Source organism: Argentina silus (genome assembly GCF_951799395.1).
Source record: "Argentina silus genome assembly, chromosome: 1".
Lineage (NCBI taxonomy): Eukaryota > Metazoa > Chordata > Actinopteri > Argentiniformes > Argentinidae > Argentina > Argentina silus.
This window is the reverse complement of record NC_139655.1, coordinates 22738804-22762267: the sequence shown is the minus strand read 5'-3', so window position 1 is coordinate 22762267 and position 23464 is coordinate 22738804. Positions and strand designations below refer to the sequence as shown.

The 23464-nt window shown below is 44.5% G+C and overlaps 2 protein-coding genes across 3 annotated transcripts; one reads left to right on the top strand and one right to left on the bottom strand.

Moving 5' to 3' along the window:
• The first annotated feature begins 7082 nt into the window (after positions 1–7082).
• LOC310803923 (uncharacterized protein) lies at positions 7083–16139 on the top strand. 2 transcript variants are annotated; one of them, XM_083668893.1, is made up of 17 exons: positions 7083–7227; positions 8093–8199; positions 8392–8546; positions 8967–9124; positions 9399–9560; positions 9686–10136; positions 10653–10757; positions 11647–11737; positions 11968–12188; positions 12482–12724; positions 12972–13070; positions 13435–13628; positions 13790–13964; positions 14051–14207; positions 14555–14708; positions 14860–14971; positions 15079–16139. In XM_083668893.1, the coding sequence occupies exons 1-17, from the start codon at positions 7213–7215 to the stop codon at positions 15255–15257; spliced, it is 2778 nt and encodes a 925-aa protein (XP_083525019.1). In that variant the 5' UTR covers positions 7083–7212; the 3' UTR covers positions 15258–16139. The 2 variants fall into 2 exon arrangements, with proteins under 2 accessions (XP_083525019.1, XP_083525018.1); XM_083668892.1 differs by having other exon boundaries at positions 11644–11737.
• A 136-nt stretch (positions 16140–16275) lies between these two features.
• Positions 16276–21505, bottom strand: abcf2b (ATP-binding cassette, sub-family F (GCN20), member 2b). The gene is made up of 15 exons (XM_083668911.1): positions 21410–21505; positions 20626–20775; positions 20130–20342; positions 19736–19918; positions 19401–19572; positions 19078–19173; positions 18879–18981; positions 18492–18587; positions 18262–18381; positions 17961–18050; positions 17759–17869; positions 17495–17557; positions 17262–17390; positions 16930–17133; positions 16276–16772 (listed from the first exon to the last, which is right to left on the bottom strand). Exons 2-15 carry the CDS (start codon positions 20753–20755, stop codon positions 16656–16658), a joined length of 1827 nt encoding a protein of 608 aa, XP_083525037.1. The 5' UTR covers positions 20756–20775; positions 21410–21505; the 3' UTR covers positions 16276–16655.
• Positions 21506–23464: the final 1959 nt, after the last annotated feature.

Below are 23464 nucleotides of genomic sequence, written 5' to 3'. Positions count from 1 at the left end.
TGTGTTACACTGTTGCAAATTGAGATTCAGAGAAAGAACAAAGTTTTTATGAAGTGTAACGTTTTTTGTTTTTTTTAAATCATGGACTATTATGTGATTCCTGGTCTAGTGTCAAGGTTCATAGTGCCAGTGTGACCAAATCACATTTTTGTTATAAATGCAACAGAATAATCTCAATCATCAAACCTCAAATCATCCTAAATCTAGTCATCAAGTACCAGATTATAGGCCTACATGTTGTAACTCTAAAAAAAAGCACAGCAAAATAATCGAAACACTTACATGCTCGCCTGTGGGCCAAACTAAGAGAGGCATTCCACATCATCTTATGTGAGACTTTAGGGCTGAAAAATGCCTGTGACCATGGGTGACAAAGCCTGCGTGTGTGTGTGTGAGCATGAGTGTGTGTGATCGTTTGTCTGTGGTTAAATATACGCCCTCTGAGAGTCACATGCCGGTCTTGGGGGAAGTAGCGCAGGACAAAAGCCACAAAAAGCTAAATCTGGAACCCACTTCAAGGGTTTGGGGTGTCTACTTCCCCAAGAGTGCTCCAGAAATAGAATGATCCATAGGGAAACTGTTGTCCCTCCTATAAAAAGGTGAGAAAGCCCCTTTAGACTGTGGAGGAAGAGCATCTTAAGCTTTTTTATCTTGGGCAGCAGACAATAATGCAGATACAATCATCAAAACAAGAGTCTTTCCCTAGACTGTGCTGCTGCTACACTGCCAACTTCACTCCCGCGGTCAATTCCAAATAAATACAGCTTGTCACTCACGGTACATATTTGCTTGCAGAAATAGTTGACGATGTGGTGAGCTTGCAACAGCATCATCCAAACTAAAGCTCTCTCAAGTGGCCAAAAACACAATTCTGGAACGGGGAAAAAAAAACATGAAGTTGAACATAAAGTTAAAAACATATTTCTAGGAAACCTATTCCCTGGAGTGATGCCATCATACAAGGTGTTTTGCATACCACTACTGTGGGACAGATTCGAAACCATCAGCAAAACTCCTAAGAGCAGCAGATTCTCTCTGGCTTCCTGTTATTCCTCCACTCCTGTTAACCCTATCACTATTCACTGGAATCTGCTAGTCAAAAACATTCAGTATTTCAATTCCAATGACTCTGCACAAAAATATAGTTTGATTCCAATTACAGTTTATATCATGCCAAAATGATAAGTAGCCTCCAGGTCAACAAGTTACTGTAACCCTTATTATTACCCTAATATGTCACTCACACATTTGCAGCCGTTCACGAAAAAGGCACATTGTAAACAACTCACCAGTTCCTTAGTCAGAGCTCTCCGAAGTCTCCTGAGCGCAGCCTAGTATAAGAAAGACCCTTGGATAGGTGTGTGCTGACCCCAGCTGTAGCCTACTAGGCTATTTGTTTATCTCTATGGGGATCTGGCCATGGTTTGTGTTGATAGATGTCTCTGTTGTTGATAAGTATTTTTTTTCCTCTCACAGCACCACTGCTTAGAGGTCGTCTGACTTTTGCACTGGCTTTCAACATGCAGACGTCTCTGTCTTCCTCCCTCCAAGGCTTTTCACAGCTCTGTGTCCAGACTTCACAGAGTGCTAGGGGTTGGCAGGACAGGGGCTTTGCCATGACTGTGCTAAGTTCTGTGTACACACAGTAACTGGAGAGCTTCCAGCATCACACAGCAACAGCTGCTCTCTGTGAATATATATCTGTCTGTCTGTCCATCTCTCTCTCAGGATTCAGTCATCCCATTCTGGCTGCAAGTTAAGCAGCACCTGTCTTGGGGTGCGGCGGGATATAAAGGGGCGATTGAGTACATACCGTAGCATCTACAGAGGCTTTCATATTCCTCCATTGTCAACAGAACCCCTCTGTCTAAAAAGGCAAATGCAATCACCACAGAGGCCTGCAGTGAAGAGTCTCAATACATATTGATAGCAATAGTTTCTTGATAGCACCCCCCTTTGACCTAGACAGAGATATACCAGCAATCAACGTCTCTCGACCCATCCATCTAGCTTTTGTCTTCACATGCATTCATCATGACTCAATCATAGCCCCTTAGAATGTTGAATGTGGAGGAGAAGCTCTGGTCCATGTGTATTTCGGTATGCCATCTTTTAGTTGGGTTGTTTGTAACACACCCTGTTGAAGCTGCATCACAAACCCTCTGATTTAATGGGTAAGCACTGTGGTACAAAAGCATGTTGTTATGCACTTGGGCTTCAGTCTGAAAAGAAAGCTGAGAGCCCTTGGATTTGGTAGAAAAGGTGAGGAATTAAACCTCTTGATCCAGATCAAAATGCATGCCAAATCTGTGTAAGCTTTCTTAAAAACACCAAAGGAAAATATCCCCAATCAAAGAGGGGCATATCTCTACAAAACAGTGAAAGGAAAGAAAAACCCAAAATAATTCCTGATTAGAGGAATTAGTCTTTGTTGACTACAAGGTTCAGGGTGTTAGTCATTATGGTATATAATCTCAACTCAATCTTCAGTTCAGTGTCGGTTACATGACAACAAGGACTTAAACCAATGGAAGATGTCCATTGAGTGGACCAGCATAGGTCCTCGGGTGCTAAGGTGTGTCATTGTTCGTCAAACTAAGCCCAAGGGGGCTCAGGTTGCACTAGTAGTACAAAAGGTCAGTCTATGTTCTCACAAGGTATGGTAAATGTGAGGCTTTGACCCAGTGTCTCTGGAACACCCTAGCCTCCAGAGACCTAGACTGGGACTGTGTGGGGAGAAAATATCATGATTACACTCAGAACTCCCAGAATGGAAACAATGTGCCTGAAATCTCATACCAGTTTCAAACACAAACAGGCTTTTTTTTTTTTTATCAATTTCCTGAAAAGTTGTGTGCTTTTTCACATTCTTAAATAATGGAGAATTTAATATTCCAGAAAGAACGTGTAATGGAAAACACAAGAAGCATTTGTATGACCATTGGACAGATAGGAGTTTTCCATAGATAGTTTTAGTAAAGCAAAAACTCTCTTTGCATTAGTAATAGTATGGGGAGGAGTACAATCAGTGTGTGCATTCATTTCATACCAATTAGGCCTTGTTTGTTTCATGATTGGTCTAGGAAGGACAATGGGTGCTAACAGAGATGGGATTGCGCTGACTGTGGATGTGCTTTCAGGCCACGCTAGACACCAACATCACTTTGAGCATCACATTGGAAATGAGGACAGAAGGCAGCATGAGGAATAAGGAGAGGGGAAGTAGAAAGCAGTAGGTACAGTATGAGGACAGAAGGCAGCATGAGGAAAAGGAGAGGGGAAGTAGAAAGCAGTAGGTACAGTATGAGGACAGAAGGCAGCATGAGGAAAAGGAGAGGGGAAGTAGAAAGCAGTAGGTACAGTATGAGGACAGAAGGAGAGGGGAAGTAGAAAGCAGTAGGTACAGTATGAGGACAGAAGGAGAGGGGAAGTAGAAAGCAGTAGGTACAGTAGAAAGCAGTAGGTACAGTAGAAAGCAGTAGGTACAGTATGAGGACAGAAGGCAGCATGAGGAATAAGGAGAGGGGAAGTAGAAAGCAGTAGGTACAGTATGAGGACAGAAGGCAGCATGAGGAATAAGGAGAGGGGAAGTAGAAAGCAGTAGGTACAGTAGAAAGCAGTAGGTACAGTATGCCCAGCCCAACAGTAATTGTGGTTCAGTGTATAATTAGATGCGCCAATGATACTGCACAGAGCTTAATAGAGTTTAAAGCATAAGATTGTTGGCCAACAGTATACAAGATCTGAAGCCAAAGTATTGTAACACTTCTTATTTGATGCCTGAGTAGAAAAGCAGAGGAAATTCAGTCTAAAAGGAAATAACATGAGCTCTGAATAAACATTCCATTGCTATCACAACTACTGTATTTCTTACAGTTATGATACAGGTTGTTGAGATTGTCACCAGTCTAGCCCTTAACAGATATACAGAGAGATGTGTTGTCTTGACAGATAAAATGCTGAGCCAATTCATTCGTGAAGGGAAACTGAGGGGGAACATAAACATGAGTGACAATAAGTCATGATAAGATAGCAGGAGGAGGGTGTTATCTTCCTATTAATAAAGACACAATAGGTATGTGAAGTGATCTACTCCACAGATGGTGGTGCCACTGACATTGTTACACAACATCCAGTCGTTACTGATCAATTCACAATGGGGGCTGCTTGATTTCCTCCAGTGGAGCCAGAGAAAACAAACCTCAGCTGAGATCATGACCATAGAAAGGAGATCTATGTTCATACAGCACCCATTGTGTTCTTGGACCCATGTCTGAGAAGTCTGGGAACCCATTCAACTAATAATTTTCCAGTTCCCAAACAGACAGTCAGACACATTATCATATTTCACTAAATCTAACATTTTCAGTTTCCACCGCCTCTCCAGCCCTCGGATGGAGTAGGCTAATAGACATTCTCAGTTGGATTGTGGATCAAATTTTGCCCATTAATGAGCAATATTTATCTACAGGACAAGGCCTATATCTTTGTTTGTTGCACGTGATCACCTCAATTTCAAATAAAACGTAGGGCCTAATACCTTAGACTATAGATTTAGTTTAAAAAGTCAACAACTAAGCTAACTACTAACCTTTCAAGCAGGACTGAATACTTGGACTAATTCTGTTGATCCCAAGCAAACACTTCAATTAGATGTTTTAAATCCTAAATTAGCTGCACTCACATGTCACTGATCTACTTTGGAATGTTCGCCACCTGACCATAGGCCTGCATCAGGATCCATAGGGACTGTAGGCAATATAAGCTAAATCTTACTACATTATCCTTTTTCCATCCTCTCATAAGTTTAATTAAAGAGGTCTTTACTGAAATATGGCCCAGTAGGCAGCAAATCAAACAGCATATGAGCATATTGAAGGGAAAGCCACAAAGCCAGCTTTTATATGGGAGGAATTCATTGGGTATATTGCCATCTTTAGCGTGTTAAGAAAGTTACAGTGACTATCCTCGACTGCTTCAGTGTAGAACAGTGTCTGTCAGAGGGCAAGTCTCCTCCATAAAACATAGGCAACTGTAAACATAATATGTTCATTTTTAATAGCTTTTCACCTCCTCATCATCCACCATAATGCTCAGTAATGATTTGGTATGAAATGGTACTGTATAATGATGAGGCCAATAACATTACATAGGGCGTGGCTAAAGATAACCATGGAGAGCCCCACTTTCATGCCAAAGCAAGAGTGTAAACAAAACTGATAATCAACCACTGAGTACATGCTTCTAAACCACCATGGGGCATAAATTGATGACAGGTTAATCAGCATGAATATAAGAGGCACATCCTTCCTCCCTTCATCCTGGCATAGGCCTCTTGACCAGAAACCAGCCCCAAGAATCTCTTCAGAAAAATATGACATGTTTGATAGCCTACAAGAGGAAATTCAAAATGTATAATTTCTCCATGTAGGCTAAGAATAGTTGTAGTCTAGTAGTATACTCAACTGGGTAAACGGAAACTGTGCGCACTCTTGCCTCATTACTAAAGTTGACACAACTTGTGAGTCAAGATGTTGAAACGGATGATAGAATGGAAACAGTTTTGTCTAAAATGAATGAAAGCGCATACTGCACCTCGTTACCCCCTGACCACACCCCCACATAGCACTTTTTGAAAAGTTTTTACTATCTGGTTTTACACCGGGTATATGGCAGTTCCTAACTAGCTAATGAAGTGATAGACGACAAGGTGAGCATTGGTACGGTCAAGGAACTTGCTCCCTTCCCGTGACATTCGCCATATAAAATACCGATTTATCACATGGCTTAGTTTCCCGGAATCCAGGCATCATTGACTTCAGCGGTATCGTCAGGCTAGCACGTAAAGCCGGGTTACGTCTTGAAATAAAGTGAACATGTCCCCAATTATAATTATAATTTAGCAACAAAAAAAAAAATGCGTATCAACTTTAACCACGACAATAGTATACCGCCACACAGGCAATCTGCAGTTTTCAATTAATTCACCTCAGTATTAGCTAGCTTGTTAGCATGGGTTAAATCCCTTCATCCATGCAATGCTTCATCTATGCCAAGTGACAGCTAGCTTGAGCATATCTCACAGTCAAATCCCAATAGCTCCCTGTCTTGTGTGTCTTTTCTGTGTTTAAAAATACAGCTCAGTAGCTATAAAAACACTCACATTTCTTGTAACAAAACATAAGTTTCACATACCGGTATTAACAACAGTAGAGGTATTTATCAACTAGTTAATAGTTACTTTGGTACTTACCCCGACTGTGGCTCGTCTCTTACGCTGCCTTGTAGTGTGTGCCTGCCTGGAACTGATGCGCGTGCGTAAATGATGATGTTTCATATTTATAGTGATGATGGCCGGAGCAAAAGAGCATATGAAATGTCTTTTATATTTCTCTTACCAGTGTATTTTCTCCCATTCCAAAAACGAGGTAAAACTCCCCGTTATGCAAAAGGTATACAATACTTATTGATAGCTGAAAAAAAAATCTATTGATGTTTTATCATCCAAGATAGTGTTGTTCTGGTGCTTTTTGCACTGTAAATACTGATGGCTATCCATTTGGTTATTAACTTTAATCTCAAACATGTTCAAACATGTTCAAACAACAGCAAATACTAGAACAGCAATACACACGTGCCAAAACCCATCATCTGTCTATGTAGTCAATGGCTCTGGGGTGCAGTTGCTCGTAGACACTGGTCTAGGATCATTTTAAATTCTTCTACCTCAAATTTGACTATCAGAAAGGGAAACAAAACCGACCCTAGGTCAGCAAAGAGTAACTTCACTCTACTTCGCCTACTGGAGATCAAGAAATGGAGTCAGGATGACCTCTCCTGTTGAAGTACTGTAAATACGTATTATGAGGATGAATTACAGTGCTGCAGTAGCTTGTATTTCATTCGAATGTAATGATATTGCTCAGTTCAAAAATTGAAAAATGCCCATGAATTTGATGATACCCATCTAGTATCAATCATAGGTAGTTTGGTGTGGTGGCTGTTTGGAGGCGTGTCCCACTGGCCGTCAGCAGTTTGGATAGGCTCAAATGGCGTTTTGTTTTGTCAAAGCCACAGTTTGGCCACTGCCTGGCTAGCATTGGCCACTGTAAATCTGTCATTGACAGGAGAGTCAAGTGAACAGGGTAGTAGCTACAGTAGTAGAGCAAAAAGAACACAACATTAGGGACCCGAAGAATAAAAACGTTAAGCATGGATTCCACTCCGGTAAGCTGCAGCTAGAGTTGGATGACGTGAGCTAGCTTAGCTACTTGAATAAGATATTTGCTGTAGATCATGGACAGTAGCTAGCTGTCAGCAGTTAGTCAGCGCAGCTAGCTAGCTAACAACAACAACATCAGACACGGATGTGATGTGATTATGTGTCGCGTGTCAAGCTAGTTTAGCTAACGTTAGCATATTCGTTGTCGGACTCGGGTCTTCATTTCAAAATTAGCGAACGAAGATTAGCATAGACTTTTTCATAATTTTCGTGAAGTTTGGATGGTCACTCTCCTGACCCGTCGAAAGTTTCCTCCTACTAAGCTAACCTGAGCTAACAGTAGCTGAAATGTAGCTAGCCAGCCACAGTATACAAAAGAAAGCAGTGCATTGTTATTTTTACATTTCCCCAGGAAAATCATACTATGTTTTATTAGACTATTCCTTAGTAAAAGTATCAAAAAGCATTACTGATATCTTCTGTGAAATGTTCTTATAAGGAGTTATTCATGCCATGTCTGACTGTAGCATAACAGTGAAGTCTTTCATCATGTTAACACAAACTAGCCTTTGTACAGCAATCACTACAAATGTCATTAGAGCCGCAATAGATCAACCAAAGACACATCATTCAGCAGTCACACTTTACTGGGCCTGGCATATATGCTGACTCCGTGGCCCAGAAGAACTGTGACCTATTGATTCTCTTTTGAGTGCATCTTATGACTGATGTGTTCAAAGGCACCAGGGTCATTTCGTGTAACACCCCTTTTTTGTTATAGCAAGACTGTTTGTTCAAAGGCCAGTGTGCTCTCCTCTGTGGTGGTTTTTTGTGTTTAACTCCCTTATGGCATTGTTTTCTGTGTTGCAGACTATCGGAGACTTCTTCCGTACCCTGTGTGAGATGGGTTTCAGTGAGGAGCAGATCCAGGCTGCTGTGCAGGCGGGACACTTCTCTGTTCCTGAGGCTGCTGAGTGGTGAGTCTTCCCAAACCATATCCCTGGGCCCCACTGGATGGGAAATCAAGGGACACTGTGTTCCAAACTACAACTCTAGGATTGTTTTAAAGTATAGCTCACAAGTTCAGGTCTAATATTTAATATGGCTTTCTGAATTGCCCTCATTCCTACCTCACTCCTATCTGTCTTTTCATCATCCCTCAACTACAGGCTCTTACAAGGTGAAAATCTGAGGCACAAGTTGGTGAAGCAGCCCTCCCAGCCAGCTGGAACAGCATTCTCTGCATTCAACCCTCCTAAAGATGTAGGGAGCTCTTGCCCCCCAAGCACATCACAGTCACATACAGAGCCCACCGACATCAGAGGTATACCACACCATTTTATGATCTTAAAAATATTGCAGTTGTTTGTTTTCCATGGTTTGCTTTCCACTGGCTCGCCAATTATTGTAGATGAGTTGGCCAGATTGAAGTAACAGTCCAGTGTTGTATTGAACAATTTACCCCAGTTGCCTGTCTTGCTGGTATGAATCTTCAAGCAGCAGACTAGCTGTGGCAGCTATAGTACTGGGGAACTGTTTACAAAGTGCACTGCAGCAAGTGACCCAATCTTATGTATGCAGCAAATTACCCAATCTTTTGCGTTCCAAAATGATCCACTCCACTCGTAATCTGTTCAAGAATGACTATTTTGTAATAGGCCTAGTACATAGTAAAACCAATGGTAATGTTTCACTACTCTAATTATGTGCGTGTGTGTGTGTGTGTGTGTGTGTGTATATGAAGGCTCCTCTTTGGTCCTGGGACCTCCACAGACCTCCAGCCCATCTACAGATCCCCCACCACTGGAGTCCCGTATCAGGCAGGATAAGAGCGATTTCCAGGAGCAGCAAAGGCAGCGTGTGGCCCAGAAGGCTAGGGCAGAGAGAATACACAAGAAACAGGTCAACAGCACCTAAAGGATAAACTCAAGCTCTCAGCACATACAACTTGGTATAGCCGCAGGATTTACAACTGGATAGTTGAACAGACTGTAAACAGCTCACTCTTACGAGTGGTCATTGAGAACCAATTATCTTTAACAATATTAACCTGGTTTGCAGATCTGTTTGAGTTATTCATGTATTTGATTACATAACATTCACCCAGTAAGCCTATCTTACCTGCAGCCACATTCAAACATGACAACCCTGACATAATGTGTGTGTGGTCCATCAGGAGCGTGAGTTGGTGCTGAAGCGTATTGCTGAGGACCGGCGGAGCTTACAGGAGAAGACCCAGCCTAGTGCCCCCACTGAGTCCACCTCTCCCCCCAGCAGCCAGGGCCAGAAGCTGGGCGGCAAGGTTCAGACCAGCGTGGACAACAACTGCATCCTCATGGTGAGATTGGGGCCGTGGGTCTTCCTGCTCTGGGAATGTTTATATGCCTAACTGCCTCTAGAGATTGTTAGGCATTATGTTGGTGTGTTAGAAGTGGTGGTTTTGCTTTATCTGTGTTCCTGTAGATTCGGCTGCCCTCTGGAGAGTCCATGCGGGAGCGCTTTCCAGCTGACGCCCCTCTGAGCAGTGTGGTGGAGCACATCTCTGGGCGCCACCCCTCCCTGCCCTCTTTCTCCCTCCTCCAGGGCTTCCCGCGCAAGCGCTTCGGGGAGGCGGAGCTGGCCTGCTCCCTCCGCTCTCTGGGCCTCACACCTAATGCCGCCCTCTGCATCCAGACCACTCCCCCAGAGACGCCCCAGGACCCACCCAGCCCTGCCGCACGGCTCTTATTGGGCCAGGAGGAGGTGACTCCCCTCACCGTGCCTCCCCAGCCACAGATCCCAGTCCTGGAGGAGGGAGGGGTGGAGGAGCCCGCTCTGCCCCCACCACTGCCCCACCAGCTGTGGGAAGAGGCAGTGGGCTATGCAGGGATCCCAGGTGTCGGTCCTCCACTGACTGGGCCCTCTCATTTCTGGGGTAAGAGTTACCTGTGATGTGTGTACACCCCAAGTGGAATATAATACATACTACATTCTATATGGGGTGCCTACATGTCACAGCCATTATATATGTCACAGCCATTTTTATAGGCATCTTTCCATTTGCAATCCTCCAACACCAGAGCGTATGACTTACCAGGCCATGAGAAATGGATTTCCCTAGGGCATGATATGCTGTAATGCTGTTACTTTCTTCACAGTAGCAGGCTATTACAATATACAGCCATTAGTGTGACATGGAAACTACACTGGCCGCTCGCATGCGCCAACGACATGCAATCGCTGCAAAATAATTCTCTCTCCCTGTTTTTCCCCTGCTTCGCAACTAGAAACTGGTTCTATTTGAGACACTATGTGCCAAGCATGTGGTGCATGTATGCTGCCAGTGTAGCTTCCGTGTTCAGCACCATAACATCGCAGGGATTGAGTTTCATTCAGGCAGTTGGAGGGTCAGCTGAATGTGAGGTTTTCACACTGAGTATTTCCTGGACAGGGCGGGGCCAGAAGCTGCAGCCTGGCGGTGCTGAAGAGGCAGCCAGCTCGGACGATGAGAACGAGCTGCCAGAAGTGGAGAGAGAGCCGCCCTTCCTCCTCAATGGTACTGCCCTCTCTATCTGTGATTTTTCCTCCTTTCCCTCCTGCCTCTCTTCCTCCCTTCCCCTCCCTCTCTAATTTTTCTCGCTTCATGTGTCTCTGGTTTTCTTTTCCTCTGAACTCTTTGATCTTTGCAGTCAGATACAGATCCATCTCTCTCTCTCTCTCAGTATAAATGGTTACTCAAATAGTTTTGTGAACTTGATGAACAGTTGCAGCCCCACTTGCACTAGGATTTTCCTGTTTTCATCTATTGTCTGTCTCTGCAGACTTATGCAGTAGCTCATGTATTAGCCAGAGGGTGCAGAAATCCTTTGAAATAAAGAACTGCCTGTTGCTGCTGTCAGGGTAGAGAGCCAACTGGGCCAGTCATGTGGTTTGATGTCTCACCGTGAGAATGTTGTTGCTTGCTTGGATTAGGAAATAGGTGAATGCCCCCATCTGTCCCACTTACACCGGTTTGTACAGCACAGTCCAGCCAATGAGAAGCATGCTCTCAATGCCATTACAGCCAGCCAGTCATAGTCAGTCTCTCAGAGCTTGTGAGCTGTGGGATTCGGATCGTTGGATACGCTGTGAATTTATGAATGTCAGTTTGTGAACAGAGTTCATTTCTGGGGATGCCTGTGACAGCCATATAAGAAGCGAAGCAGCATAATAGAAGATGTTTATGAGAGGCACATGATATGTCTTGGAGACATGCATAAGGATAATAAAAGAGCTTGTATTTTCCTGAAGCTATTCTTAACTGTATGGCTGCAATTTTATGCATTATGTAACTGATTTTCTTTTTGTTGATTGTTTAGTGTCAACAGTGTTATTTGACACACAGTTTTGATGTCAGTGATAGTGCGTGATGGTGTTCTAACTCAAACTGGTTTAATCCTCAGCAGGTATGCCTCGGTTGCCCTTCTTCCCAGAGAACCGAATGCGTGGAGGCTTTGAGCCCCGGCACCACTGGCCAGACCAGGGCAACCGACTCAGGTGAGAGCCTAGCCTGGCTGGAGCCTAAGACCTCAATCCTGATCACTTTTAAGCAGAGCTTAAAATATCTTTTATCATAGATAAAAGTCCGAAAAAACATGGATTTTATGTGTCGCCACAGTATTGTTGTTTTGTCATCAATAGTGCAAAGTCTTATCAAAGGTTTCTAAGTTGAACCTGTAAAAAGTAGACTTTAAACGTTTCTGTGTGTTCCTGTGTGTCTCCTCCAGGGAGGCTGTGGTAGAGGACCCAGCGGAGCCAGAGGAGGCTGCAGGTCGTGTGGTGCCGGGGGCAGCAGGGCAGGCTGCAGTAGAGCGTCTCCAAAGGGCTGCCCAGGACGACCCCCAGGCGACCCAGGGCCACCCCTCACCCCCCAAGAGGCCCTTCAGGGCCCCCAGTGTACCGTCCCTCTGTGTCATGGCCACCAGAGCCACCGTCAACCTAATGACAGGTGAGACACACAGTTGCACTTATCACTCCAGAGTTTACCCATGTTTATTTGCATGTACACATTGTTTAGGAGCCATCACATTGAGCCAAAAGGACTAAAAGAGCCTAAAGAGACTGTCATTCTGAAAATCTCATCTTAGATGTGTGTGAAAAGTCCTGAACAGAAAGGCAGGCACCCTGTTCAGAAAGCTGCATCGAATCCATCCCATTTTTCTTTCTTTATCTCTCTCCTACTGTGCTCCGCCCGTCTCCCCCCCCCCTACCCTTGTCTCATCCCTGTCACCCCCCTCTCAGCTCCCAGCATGCAGTACAGCAGCAGTCTCTCATGTCTGACCCCAGAGCTGGCGGAGCTCCTGCTTACTCACATGTCCCGCGAGAGGCTCCTCCGCCCGCGCACCCTGGAGCTCTTCTTCGGCTGCCCGCTGCAGAAGTTTGTCCTCAACTGCTACCCATACTCCACCAACGAGCTGCTCCGGCAGTTACGGGCCTTCACTGCACTGAAGCACCTGAGCCTGGTCAACTCTCCTCTTATCACTGGTACATCCCTCACTGCTCTGATACTTCCTTAGCAAACATGCTAACATTAGCCATTTGCAAAATAAGCTGAAGTTATATTACAGAAATGGTTAATTGGAGCCAGTCCTCCATGCACTGTTTATGAGGTACTAAAACAATAAAGCAATACAGTTATGGAGGTGAACTACAGATGTAAGCAGGTGACATGGTATCTATTGTTGTATGATTTGTCTGCTAAGGGTTCTCTTCCTATATTCCTGTTGTCCAGATGCTGGTCTCTCTGTCCTGTCCAGCTTGTTAAAACTACAGCACCTGAACCTGGCCTCTTGTAGCAAGCTGACTGACTTGTGCTTGCAGCACATTACAGGTTGGTGTTTTACCTCTGTCTACAGATTGGACAGCCACTCAGCCACAATACTGTGCAGTGTGGTTTGGTAAGCCTTGTGATTGTGAATATGGGTCAGACTACTTTGAGAAAGAAGGGGATAATATGTGTAGCCACATTTGTAAACACTGTAGCCTGGTCTGACATTATAACACTAGGTCAAATCATAAGCTGCCCTCTTAAACTGATTTACAGTCTGCTATGTAGAAATGAATGACAGTCTTTATTCCCTCTTGAAAAATGTGTCTATGCTTACATTTCATATGGTATAGGCTACATGGTTGGATATGGTAACCAAAAGGAGATGCGCAAACTACCCTTTTTCTCACTCCATGTGTTCCCTAAGGCTTGAAGAGCCTGTCTTTCCTGTCATTGGACCAGACCAAAGTAAGCGATGTGGGGATGGTGCTGTATCTCCAGTCTGCTCCCTCGTCATTCACCCAGCTCAGTCTGAACCAGACGGCTGTGACAGAGGCCACCCTGGCAGCACTGCCCACCTGTGTGCCACAGCTACGACTGCTCAGCATCAAACACACGAAGGTAACACACACACACACACACACCCCGACATACATACATACTACAACAGCAGCTGCAAACATTCCCATTTCAGCTCACTCTAACGCATACACAAATGACAGTAACACTGATGATGCTGAATGACATCTCCCCTGACCCTCCTGTGGCTGCTCTCCCCTCAGGTGAGCGAGGTGTCTGCGCTGGCAGAGATGCCCAGCCTGCAGACACTCTACCTGGATGGCACAGGGGTGAGGGAGGCATCTCTAGAGCACCTGGCCAGCCACTCCACCCTCTCTGCCCTCAGCCTGGCTGGCATCGCTGTCGCAGACGGCAACCACACCCTCCAGATCATCTCAGGTGTGTACGTGTGTACGTGCGTGCGTGCGTGACCTCTCTCGTGTGTGTATGATCATTGACTTGTATGTCTTTCATGTTGTCTCCAGGTCTTAGGCTGACCCAGCTGACTCTGCCTGGGCGCCACTCAGTGACAGACAACGGTCTGTTCTTCCTCTCCAGACTGTCCTTGCTGTCAGAGCTAGACCTGACCGACTACACACACGTCACAGACCAGGGAGTCTCCCAGCTCGCCACTATGACCAGGTATACACTGTCATACACTGTGATGTTTAGGCTTCTACATGGGTCCAACCATCACCACAACCACAGAGGTTGATAAGTCTGTTTCTTGCTCTAGCTCAGTGGTCACCAACCATGGTCTTTTGGAGTGACGTGGGGTGCGACGGGTGGTTCAGATGTTGTAATTATCAACACGTTGATTAGTTGAACAAGGTGTTTAAGCGCTGGGCTGAAACAAAAGCCTGCAGCTCTCCGGGAATAGGGTTGATGACTTCTGCCCTAGCTGATGTCCAGATGCCCTCTGCTGTCACAACACTGTCATTGCAAAGAATAAGAATTCTGATGGGAGTGTCTCTTCTTGTCCTGTGCAGGCTGAAGAGGCTGTCTCTCAGTAACACTCAGGTGACAGACAGGGGGCTGCCTTCCCTGCGTAGCCTACAGGAGCTGCTGGAGCTGTGTCTGGACCGTACGGCAGTCACCAGCCAAGGAGTGGCTGCCCTAGTTACCTGTCTGCCACACCTGCAGGTAGCGTTACATACTTAACCTGTCACCCTGTGGACAGATATTTTATAAATGGATAGAAGGATTGAAATGACGGGTTTGTAATAGAATGTGTTAAAAATGTATTCAAACCTCTTTTCCATTTGACTGTGTACACACTGTGTGTGTTTTGCAGGTTTTAGGCCTAGCCAGTACCCAGGTGGGTGACACAGTGGTGAGGAGAGGCCTGGTCCACTGTGTACAGCTGCTGAAGCTCAACCTCAGCCGGACACGCATCACCGACCACGGTGAGGTCACACACATCAAACCTGCTGACTCATTACATCTCAATGAATATGTACTTGCATGTTGTAATGTCTGGAACATAATGTATTTCTGTCTGTGTTTCCATCAGGTCTGAAGTTCCTGAAGCGCATGCATCTGAGTCAGGTCAACCTGGAGGGTTCTGGCGTGACCCTCTCCGGCATCGCCAGCCTCATCTCTTTTTGTCCCCACATAACCAGCATCAGGGCCAGTCACACACGGGCCATCCCTCCCGACCAGGTCTCCGATGATGACGGAGATGCTCAGTGAGACTGAGACATCCCCCCACCACCCTCCCTCACCCTACCACTCCCCTCCCTCTGTATCAGCTCCCTGCCCCTCCAGACAGGCCTGGAGTCAGCTGCAGTCATCTCGGCCCCAAGGTGTCTGTATCCAGCTGGCAGGCTCAGCAGCAACATCACAATCAAGACCCCGCTATAACCGCACAGCTTCAACAGCAGCTCGTGGGTACTAATCTATCAATCACTAGTCCACTGTTGTATTGTTGAAATCTTAGAAGGGTGCCTTGTGCCTCTGAAGTATAGATCTGAATCCTGCATTTAATCACAAAATCCCATAAATGTAATTACGGCAAGTGTCTGACATGATTGTGCCATGTACTCGATCCCTGGCAGAAGTGTAGTGTGCATGATGAACCCTCATAAGGGCATCTTATTGGAACTAGATCAGGGATGATGTAACACCTATATACCACAGCATGTATTCCCAGAATGCCCAATATTTCCTGCCTGAATTCTCTAATGAATCAGTTACAATACACCCTGAAGATGTACTAGCTACATGAGGGCAAATATGTTCTACGGCTAACACTGGTTATACTTATTTCTCCTGTTATGTCTATTAACTTGCAATGTTTTGGGATGGTCCATGGAGGGGACTTACAGGAAGCAAACAATTGGTCACCCAGCAACTAGAAAGCTGAGCATGCGCTAGTGGTCATGGAAGGAGGTTGGCTCTGCATGGCTGACGGTGGGCCATGATGCATATTGCATACCAAGTGGTTGGGTTCATTAAGCAAGAATCCAAAGCAACTCCATTGATAAGATATAGTTTTGCTTCTCTTATGTTTACACAGAGTTGTAAAATAGTTTATTTTCTCAAAATGTAAATGGTTTTGGATAAGAGCACTGTATTCAGTACTTTCTCAATGGAAAATGCAGAATGAATTAAAAAATAATTAAAAAAAGGCTGCATTTTGAATGTACTGTTTATTTGTTTGTTTAGGGACTCTAAAACCATGACAGTAAGTTGACACAGTATGACAAAGTATCATGTAAATTCATTTATTCAGACAAACCATTATTGCAATTACAATAATTTGTTAAATAAAAAGTCAGGCATAGTAACTGCGTATTTATGCAGGGAAATGTTTAATATCATAATTCAATATGACCTAAAAGATGTTGAATACATATTGGAATTAACATTATGGTATTCGGAAAAATAAAACTTTTTCTATGACAACAGCACAGGTAAGGTGCATTTCATAATACACTGAGATCCTTTAGGTAAATCAGCCAATCAGAGTGCAGCCTGAGCTGGAAGGGGGTGTGGACTAACTCTTAAAGGATTGTTCCACTGTACAAGGGCTCGGAGATCAAATCCATGGTGGAGATTAAGTAAATGTACAGAGTGCTGGATGAAGCTTTAGAAGTCATGCATTTGCTTGTCAATTTTGGATTTCAAATGGTCCTTGTAGGCCAGGATGTCCTTGTTCCATTTGGTGATGGTTTGCTTCTCACACACCCAGATCTCCTGAGCCACCTGGAGAAAGAAAAAACAATTACCTTCTTTGTCACAAAGATTGTTCATAAACTAACCCAATTCAAAATGTCTTTGTTTCACTTACACCATCCACACATGACATGCATCATATTGAGGTTAGACGAGTGTCAGTTTGGAGAAGCATGTCTGCCTGTACCTGTTGGATGAGTCGGAAGTCGTGGCTAACCAACAACATGCCCCCCTCGTAGTCGTTGATGGCGTCCGCCAGGGCGTCAATGGTCTCCAGATCCAAATGATTGGTGGGCTCGTCCAAGAAAAGCATGTGGGGGGTCTGCCAGGCAAGCCAGGCGAAACACACCCGACACTTCTGACCATCAGACAGGTTCCTGATCGGACTCACCTTGGGGAGAGAAAAGTGAGGCAACAAGGAGAGATCAATTAGTACCCCAGTATTTTCAAATAACTGAGAATTCCCAAATTCTGGAGACAACTTGGTTCAGTAGCTTCAGAGTCCAGGTTAGGACTCACCTGCTGTTTTCCAGTCAGGCCGTAGCGGCCAATGATCTTCCTCATCTCCTCCTTCTCCTTGATCTCAGGGTAGCACTTCATCATGTACTCCATAGGAGACAGGTCAAGCTCCAGCTGCTCAGTCAGATGCTACAATACAGGAAGCAAACATAGATACAGTCACTGATCTGGAACAAACTTTTATTAGGGATTGAACATGTATGAAATACTTTTGATATGATTGGGTTTTCTACCTGGTGATATCTGCCGATCTTCACGTGAGAATTCTTTCTGATCATTCCGTCAGATGGTAGGAGCTGGAGACAGAACAAGAGGCATGAGATATTCAAACATAATTACTATTATTTATGTGATACACACAGTATGTATGGGTACATGACGTATACAGTTCTTCTTTGCTGTCATTATTTCATATGCCTTTATATTTCTATGCTCTAAACAAGAGCACAGATCCTACAATTGTGGTGGGGATTGTTTCACTGAATTGGTCCACTCACCTCTCCCATCAGAAGTTTGAGCAGTGTAGACTTCCCTGCTCCGTTGGGCCCCACCAGAGCCACTCGCGTGTCAAGGTCAATACCAAACTCTAGGTTTTTGTATATGTGTGGCTGCAGGGAAAAGAGACAGAAGAGTAAATTAGGAACACTTCATAAGGGCGCTCAGCCTCACATAAAACCAGTGTCACTGCTCCATACTCACCGCGTTGTCACTGTATTTGAAGCTAACATTCTGAACCATGATAACAGGTGGAGGGATCTTTCCACAGGAAGGAAAATAAAATGACAGGGTCTGAGAGAGAGAGAGAGAGAGAGAGAGAGAGAGAGGTGATTGATACAAGGAGATGATTACTAAACAATATCAGCAGCAACTTGAATTACATTGCATCATTCAAAAGTTACTATTGAAAAATAAAGCAATGGTCAAGAGTTCGCACATTGCATGTACTCCACACTGCATCCACACAAGCCATTGAGATGGTAAGTGAGCCACTGACTCTTACCTTGTCATCCACTACACGCTCAGTCAAGCCTGAGGCCACCATCTTTTGTAGAGTCTTCTCTTTGCTCTGTGCCTGTCGCGCCAGCTTAGCTGAGCCGTGACCAAACCTGGCGATGTAGTTCTACAGAGCAGGCAGAGAGCAAGGTCAGAGAAATGCATAATTCCTTCAGTGCATGGAAAATTACCACAGAGCACTAAACTGAACAGCCACAAGATGGCCCCCTAATTCACCTTCATGTGTGTGATTTGGTCCTGCTCCCAGTTGAAGCGTTTCATCTGGTTCTCTTCCAACTCATCCCTGGTCTTCTGGTACTGGTCATAGTTACCCTTTCATTAAAAATAGATAGTGCATGGTCATCTCACACTGGTCACATAAACCTGCCACTCTTCAAAAGCCAGTGCGCACACATAATTAGCAAAGGACCGTAAACCTCTCTTCCCTTATATGGCCCAATGAGGTCACAGTTGCCTATATCCATCCAAGTCCTCTGCTGCACAATACAGGTCACCCTTATAAAAGGGCGACAGCGACTTCAAATACCATCAGTCTGGTTAACTACTCAATGATTGTGTGGCAGGGCACACTTGCGTATGGATTGATAATCCATATATTCTTACAGTGTAGTACTTGAGCTTCTTCTGGTGCAGATGGATGATGTTGGTGCACACTCCGTTCAGGAAGTCTTGAGAGTGCGAGATGAGCACAAGGATTCGTTTGAACCTGAAAAGGGAGTGAGTGGGATTCTCAGCATTGGTCACGTGTGCACAATACTACTGATCTGCTTCACAGATGATGCCATTGATGAAGAACACTTACTGACTGAGCTCCTCCTCCAGCCACACACAAGCATCCAGATCCAGGTGGTTCGTGGGCTCATCCAGGAGCAACATAAACGGCTTGATGAACAGAGCCCTGAGAGAGTAGAAATGGAAGCCTTTAATATGCAAATTGTATCACTGCAATGCAACCGTCTTCAATTAATCACCTGAGATCATTAAATGAAGGGGGTCATGTCAGGGATCTGCTCTTTTATGGAGCAGTGATCCAATTTCAATGTCACAGTGGCTTGCCAAGTTATCCAAGTGATTAAGAGCCGTGACATTACAGTACATCCTGCACACAGTGCTGTGCTTCCCCACCTGGCCAGGGCGACACGCATCCTCCAGCCTCCACTGAAGTCAGTCATCTTCTTCCTCTGCATGACTGGGGTGAAACCCAGGCCGTGAAGGATCCTGGAGGCCCGCACCTCCGCCTTGTCGGCATCCAGCTCCTCCAGGCGCTCGTACAGCTCCATCAGCTTCTCACACTCAGCTACAGAGGGAGAGGAAGACGAGGGCTGTCACTCAAACTGAATTAATAGCTTTATATAGCCATTGTGTCAAGGATGGTTGTTGAGAACAGTGATGCCATGTCCTTTTTATCGATGGAACTACAGCTTTGCAGAGGATATGTAGTATGATAGTGTGCCACTCACAGTCTTCAGTGGCAAGTCGCTCAGCCTCTTTCTCCAGATGGATCCTCTCCTCATCCACCTCCATCACACACTCCAGGGCTGACTTGTCGCTGGGGGGCATCTCGCGGGTCAGGTGGTAGATGTCTATGTGCTCAGGGATGGGGACCTCACGGGCACCGATGGCTGACAACAGCATGGACTTTCCTACCAAGGGGAAACACCATCAGTCATAAAGCCCTACCCCAGACAATGTTAAAATCCACACTCCTGCCACAGCAAGACTACTGATAAAAAAACCCTTGCAAAAACAGTGAGTAAGTAACAATAAATAGAGCGAAATGGGTTACAATGTTAGTCTTTCAATTTGTGCCCGCTACCATAAACCATGCCCCTCATCTAAGGACTGGATTGGTACCTGTGCCGTTGAGGCCGAGGAGGCCATAGCGTCGGCCAGAGTTGAGCTCCAGGCTGGTGTCACTCAGTAGCTCCTGGCCGTGGAAGGTGAGCGACAGGCTGGTGATGTGGACATCAGTGCTGTTGGGGTGGGAGGCCAGCACCCCGGTCACCGCCCGCGCCTCTGCCTTCAGCAGCTCAAACTCATCCATCTGCTTTGTCAGGCTGGCAACCCCTGTCAATCAGAATGATCTTGTTGACTACTGAGTGAGCACACGTTTCATGTTAATGTGAGAGGGCCACGGTTTGGGCTATGTGGTTATTGGAGGCCATTTTCTGGCCAAAATATGTTAAATGAGCATCACCAACCAATCTGCAGACACATACAAATCCAATATTACTGGATTGATTGAGCTTCTCAGTGCCAAGACCTTGGATATCAATGGCCCCCTACCTACCAATAAGATACATTTTGATCAAATGCTGACTATGCAACCAATTATATGATCTCTTCTCACCATTGCTTGCTGCTCCATTTTCTTGGCCCTCTTCATTGACCTCATCATCGTCAGCTTTCTTGGTACGCTGGCGAGACTTCGCAGCCTCTTTCTTCTTCGCTGCCTTCTTCTTGGCCAGATCTGACGGCATTGTTCAGTTGCAAGTTCCTCCTGCGCATGGCACCCAGAACAAGACAAGAACAAAAGTGGACACAAAGAGGGATCAGGTGGTGGTGAGCACTAGCATCCGGTATCTATTGGTTCAGTCTCTGAAGCTTTAGGTGGTCAAAGCTATTGCTATGCCTGAAGAGGTGACAAACGGAGGAGACCACCACACCAAGTATGATAGCTAACTACATTTCTAGTTAGCTGTCAAACTAGCGAACTTAGCAACTACGGGCTAAGTTACGGGCTCGCTAACGTTCGTTAGCCATCGTCGGCCTTATGCCGTGTAGGCCATAGTTAGCCACTAACCACATTTAACTACTAGCTAGCTAAACCAATGCTGCCATCATCTTGAAGCAAACTTAGGTTAGCCAAATTAGTAAGTCGGCATCAACAAATCAGATACATAAGACTAGTTTGTGAAATGTCATTCGGTTTTAGCCAGCTATATTGAGTACCGGTATTACGCAACGTGGTTAGCTTAGCATACCGGTAGCTACAATAGCTAGGTAGGTGTCAGTCTAATACAGATCTCGCCTACTCAATCATTTTAGAATAGCGAAACTTCTCCTGAGGTAGGAAAAACAAGCTGTTAACTTGAATCATTTGAAAAGCATTATATATGTTTCAAAAGGCTCACCTTGGTGACAGATGCTGGTACGGGGAACTGGTGTCGCGTGTCCACTTTTTGCCGGCTTGTCACTGAAAGCGGCAGTAGCAGACAAGCCGTATTTGGTCAAGGGCGGTGATAATCACAGACCCTACCCATTATCTTACGTCAGATAGCGCGACTCTGTAATGCAACATAGAGTTATAACACTAGAGGGTACACTCCACTAAATGATGTGTGATTACCGGTGTCGTGTGTGTTCCCCTCCTTAATTGTGGTTTTAACAAGTATCTATTGCCACTATTGTCAAAGTGGGTACCGGGGGTACGTGGATCGATCTAGGGGGTACGCGAAATAAATCTGTGATTTACCTTCCCAAACAGTCCTGTTGAATAGCCTATCCAACAGAATAATATTATCACAATGTCTAATATGTAAGGGATTATGTTCATAGAATATCAATTAGGCTACAAAATAACCAACAGTGAATCGCACAGGGTCGTTAAATTTAGCTGGAACACGTTTCTCGAATGTTGCCTGAACATAATCCCACCTACACAATCCATTAATTACGTTAAATAAGAAAACGAAAATAAATCTATGGACTTTAACTGCTGTAGCTAAATTTAAGAATATAAATAAATATTCTATTTTTTATATTCTTAAATTTAGCGCGAATATCTTCCTGTGCCTATGAGTGCACGAGAGCAGACACCTCTTGACCAATCACAACAGTGTTTATGCTCTCGCGTGCTGGGGGTACTCAGTAGGATGTAGAGTGTCACAGGGGGTACATGACTGTTAAAAGTTTGGGAACCACTGATGTAAGGCAAAACGTAATTGATGATGGCTTACTTACATGTCACCATTGTATTCAAAGTGTTTTCATGCATTTAAGAATATTTTAATATTAATTATTGAATTCAGAACATTAATGGATGTTGCGAAATTTGTCAATTTAAGACCAAAATGAAAATTGTTTTACTTGAATGATATAAGATTACTGGTGCAATCAATATTCTGTCATCTACAAGCATCTACAGCAACGTCTTATAGATGAATGAATAAAATATGCATATTTTGAATACATAATTATATTCATACAGCCGATCTAAAGTGCATAGGAATGTCAAAATCATTGTTATAATATTTACAAAAATGAGATGAACAAGGGTTTCACATGATTGACTACTGAAGTAGTAATTGATCATAACTGCATTGTCAGTTTACAATCATTTTCATTGGATTACTCTTAAAAACACAGTTTCTGTCAGATCTGGAACACTGTCTGACAAGGGAATACTATTTCACACGACACCGGTATATGAGGAGCCATGAAGTCAAAGTTAGTTAAAAGACAATTGTACCCCACTGGAAAACGCATTGGAAAACCCATTGAAAACCGCACTTCCGTACCCCAGTAGAGGTGTGGCCACTGTGGAACGTCATTGTGTGAGGGTGTATGGCGTTCCTCATTGCTGTCACAGATGTAATGAACGATAGCCGGTGCCTTCTCTAGTGATATATCTCTATGGTATGCACTGATCGGTTGGTTGTGGCGTAGAGCGAGAGCCGTCTTCACTCAATTGCGTAATTACTAAGTCACTTCCAGTAATTTCAGCAGTACACAAGAATGACAACCAACAGATTTTATTACTATTACAAGTAAAACATTCTACAATTGTATAGTCACATAGGAGCACGTATGAGGCAGAGAAGAAATTAAGATGTAGGCTTGTTTTTTTCATTCAGTATGCAGTAAACACATTTCTAGTAAAAGTAAAACGTTTATGAAATGTGATGGTAGTTATTGGGCCTTAAAAGATAATAAATAAGTCAATTGCTGTTAAATATTTCAAGGACTTGAAGAGAGATTGTAACAGGTGCGGAGAAAAGGCAGATTGTTTAGGTCCTAAACAATGTATCCTTTCTCCTCACTGGCTATAGTTTCTGTTTCCATTAGACACAAAGTAATTATTTTATAGTAATAAAGTAATAAAACATTTTATAATTAGAAGATCGTTGAGTGGCTCGAAATCCAATAGTAGCGGTTGTCCACCCGGAAACTAGCAACGTAGCCCCCCT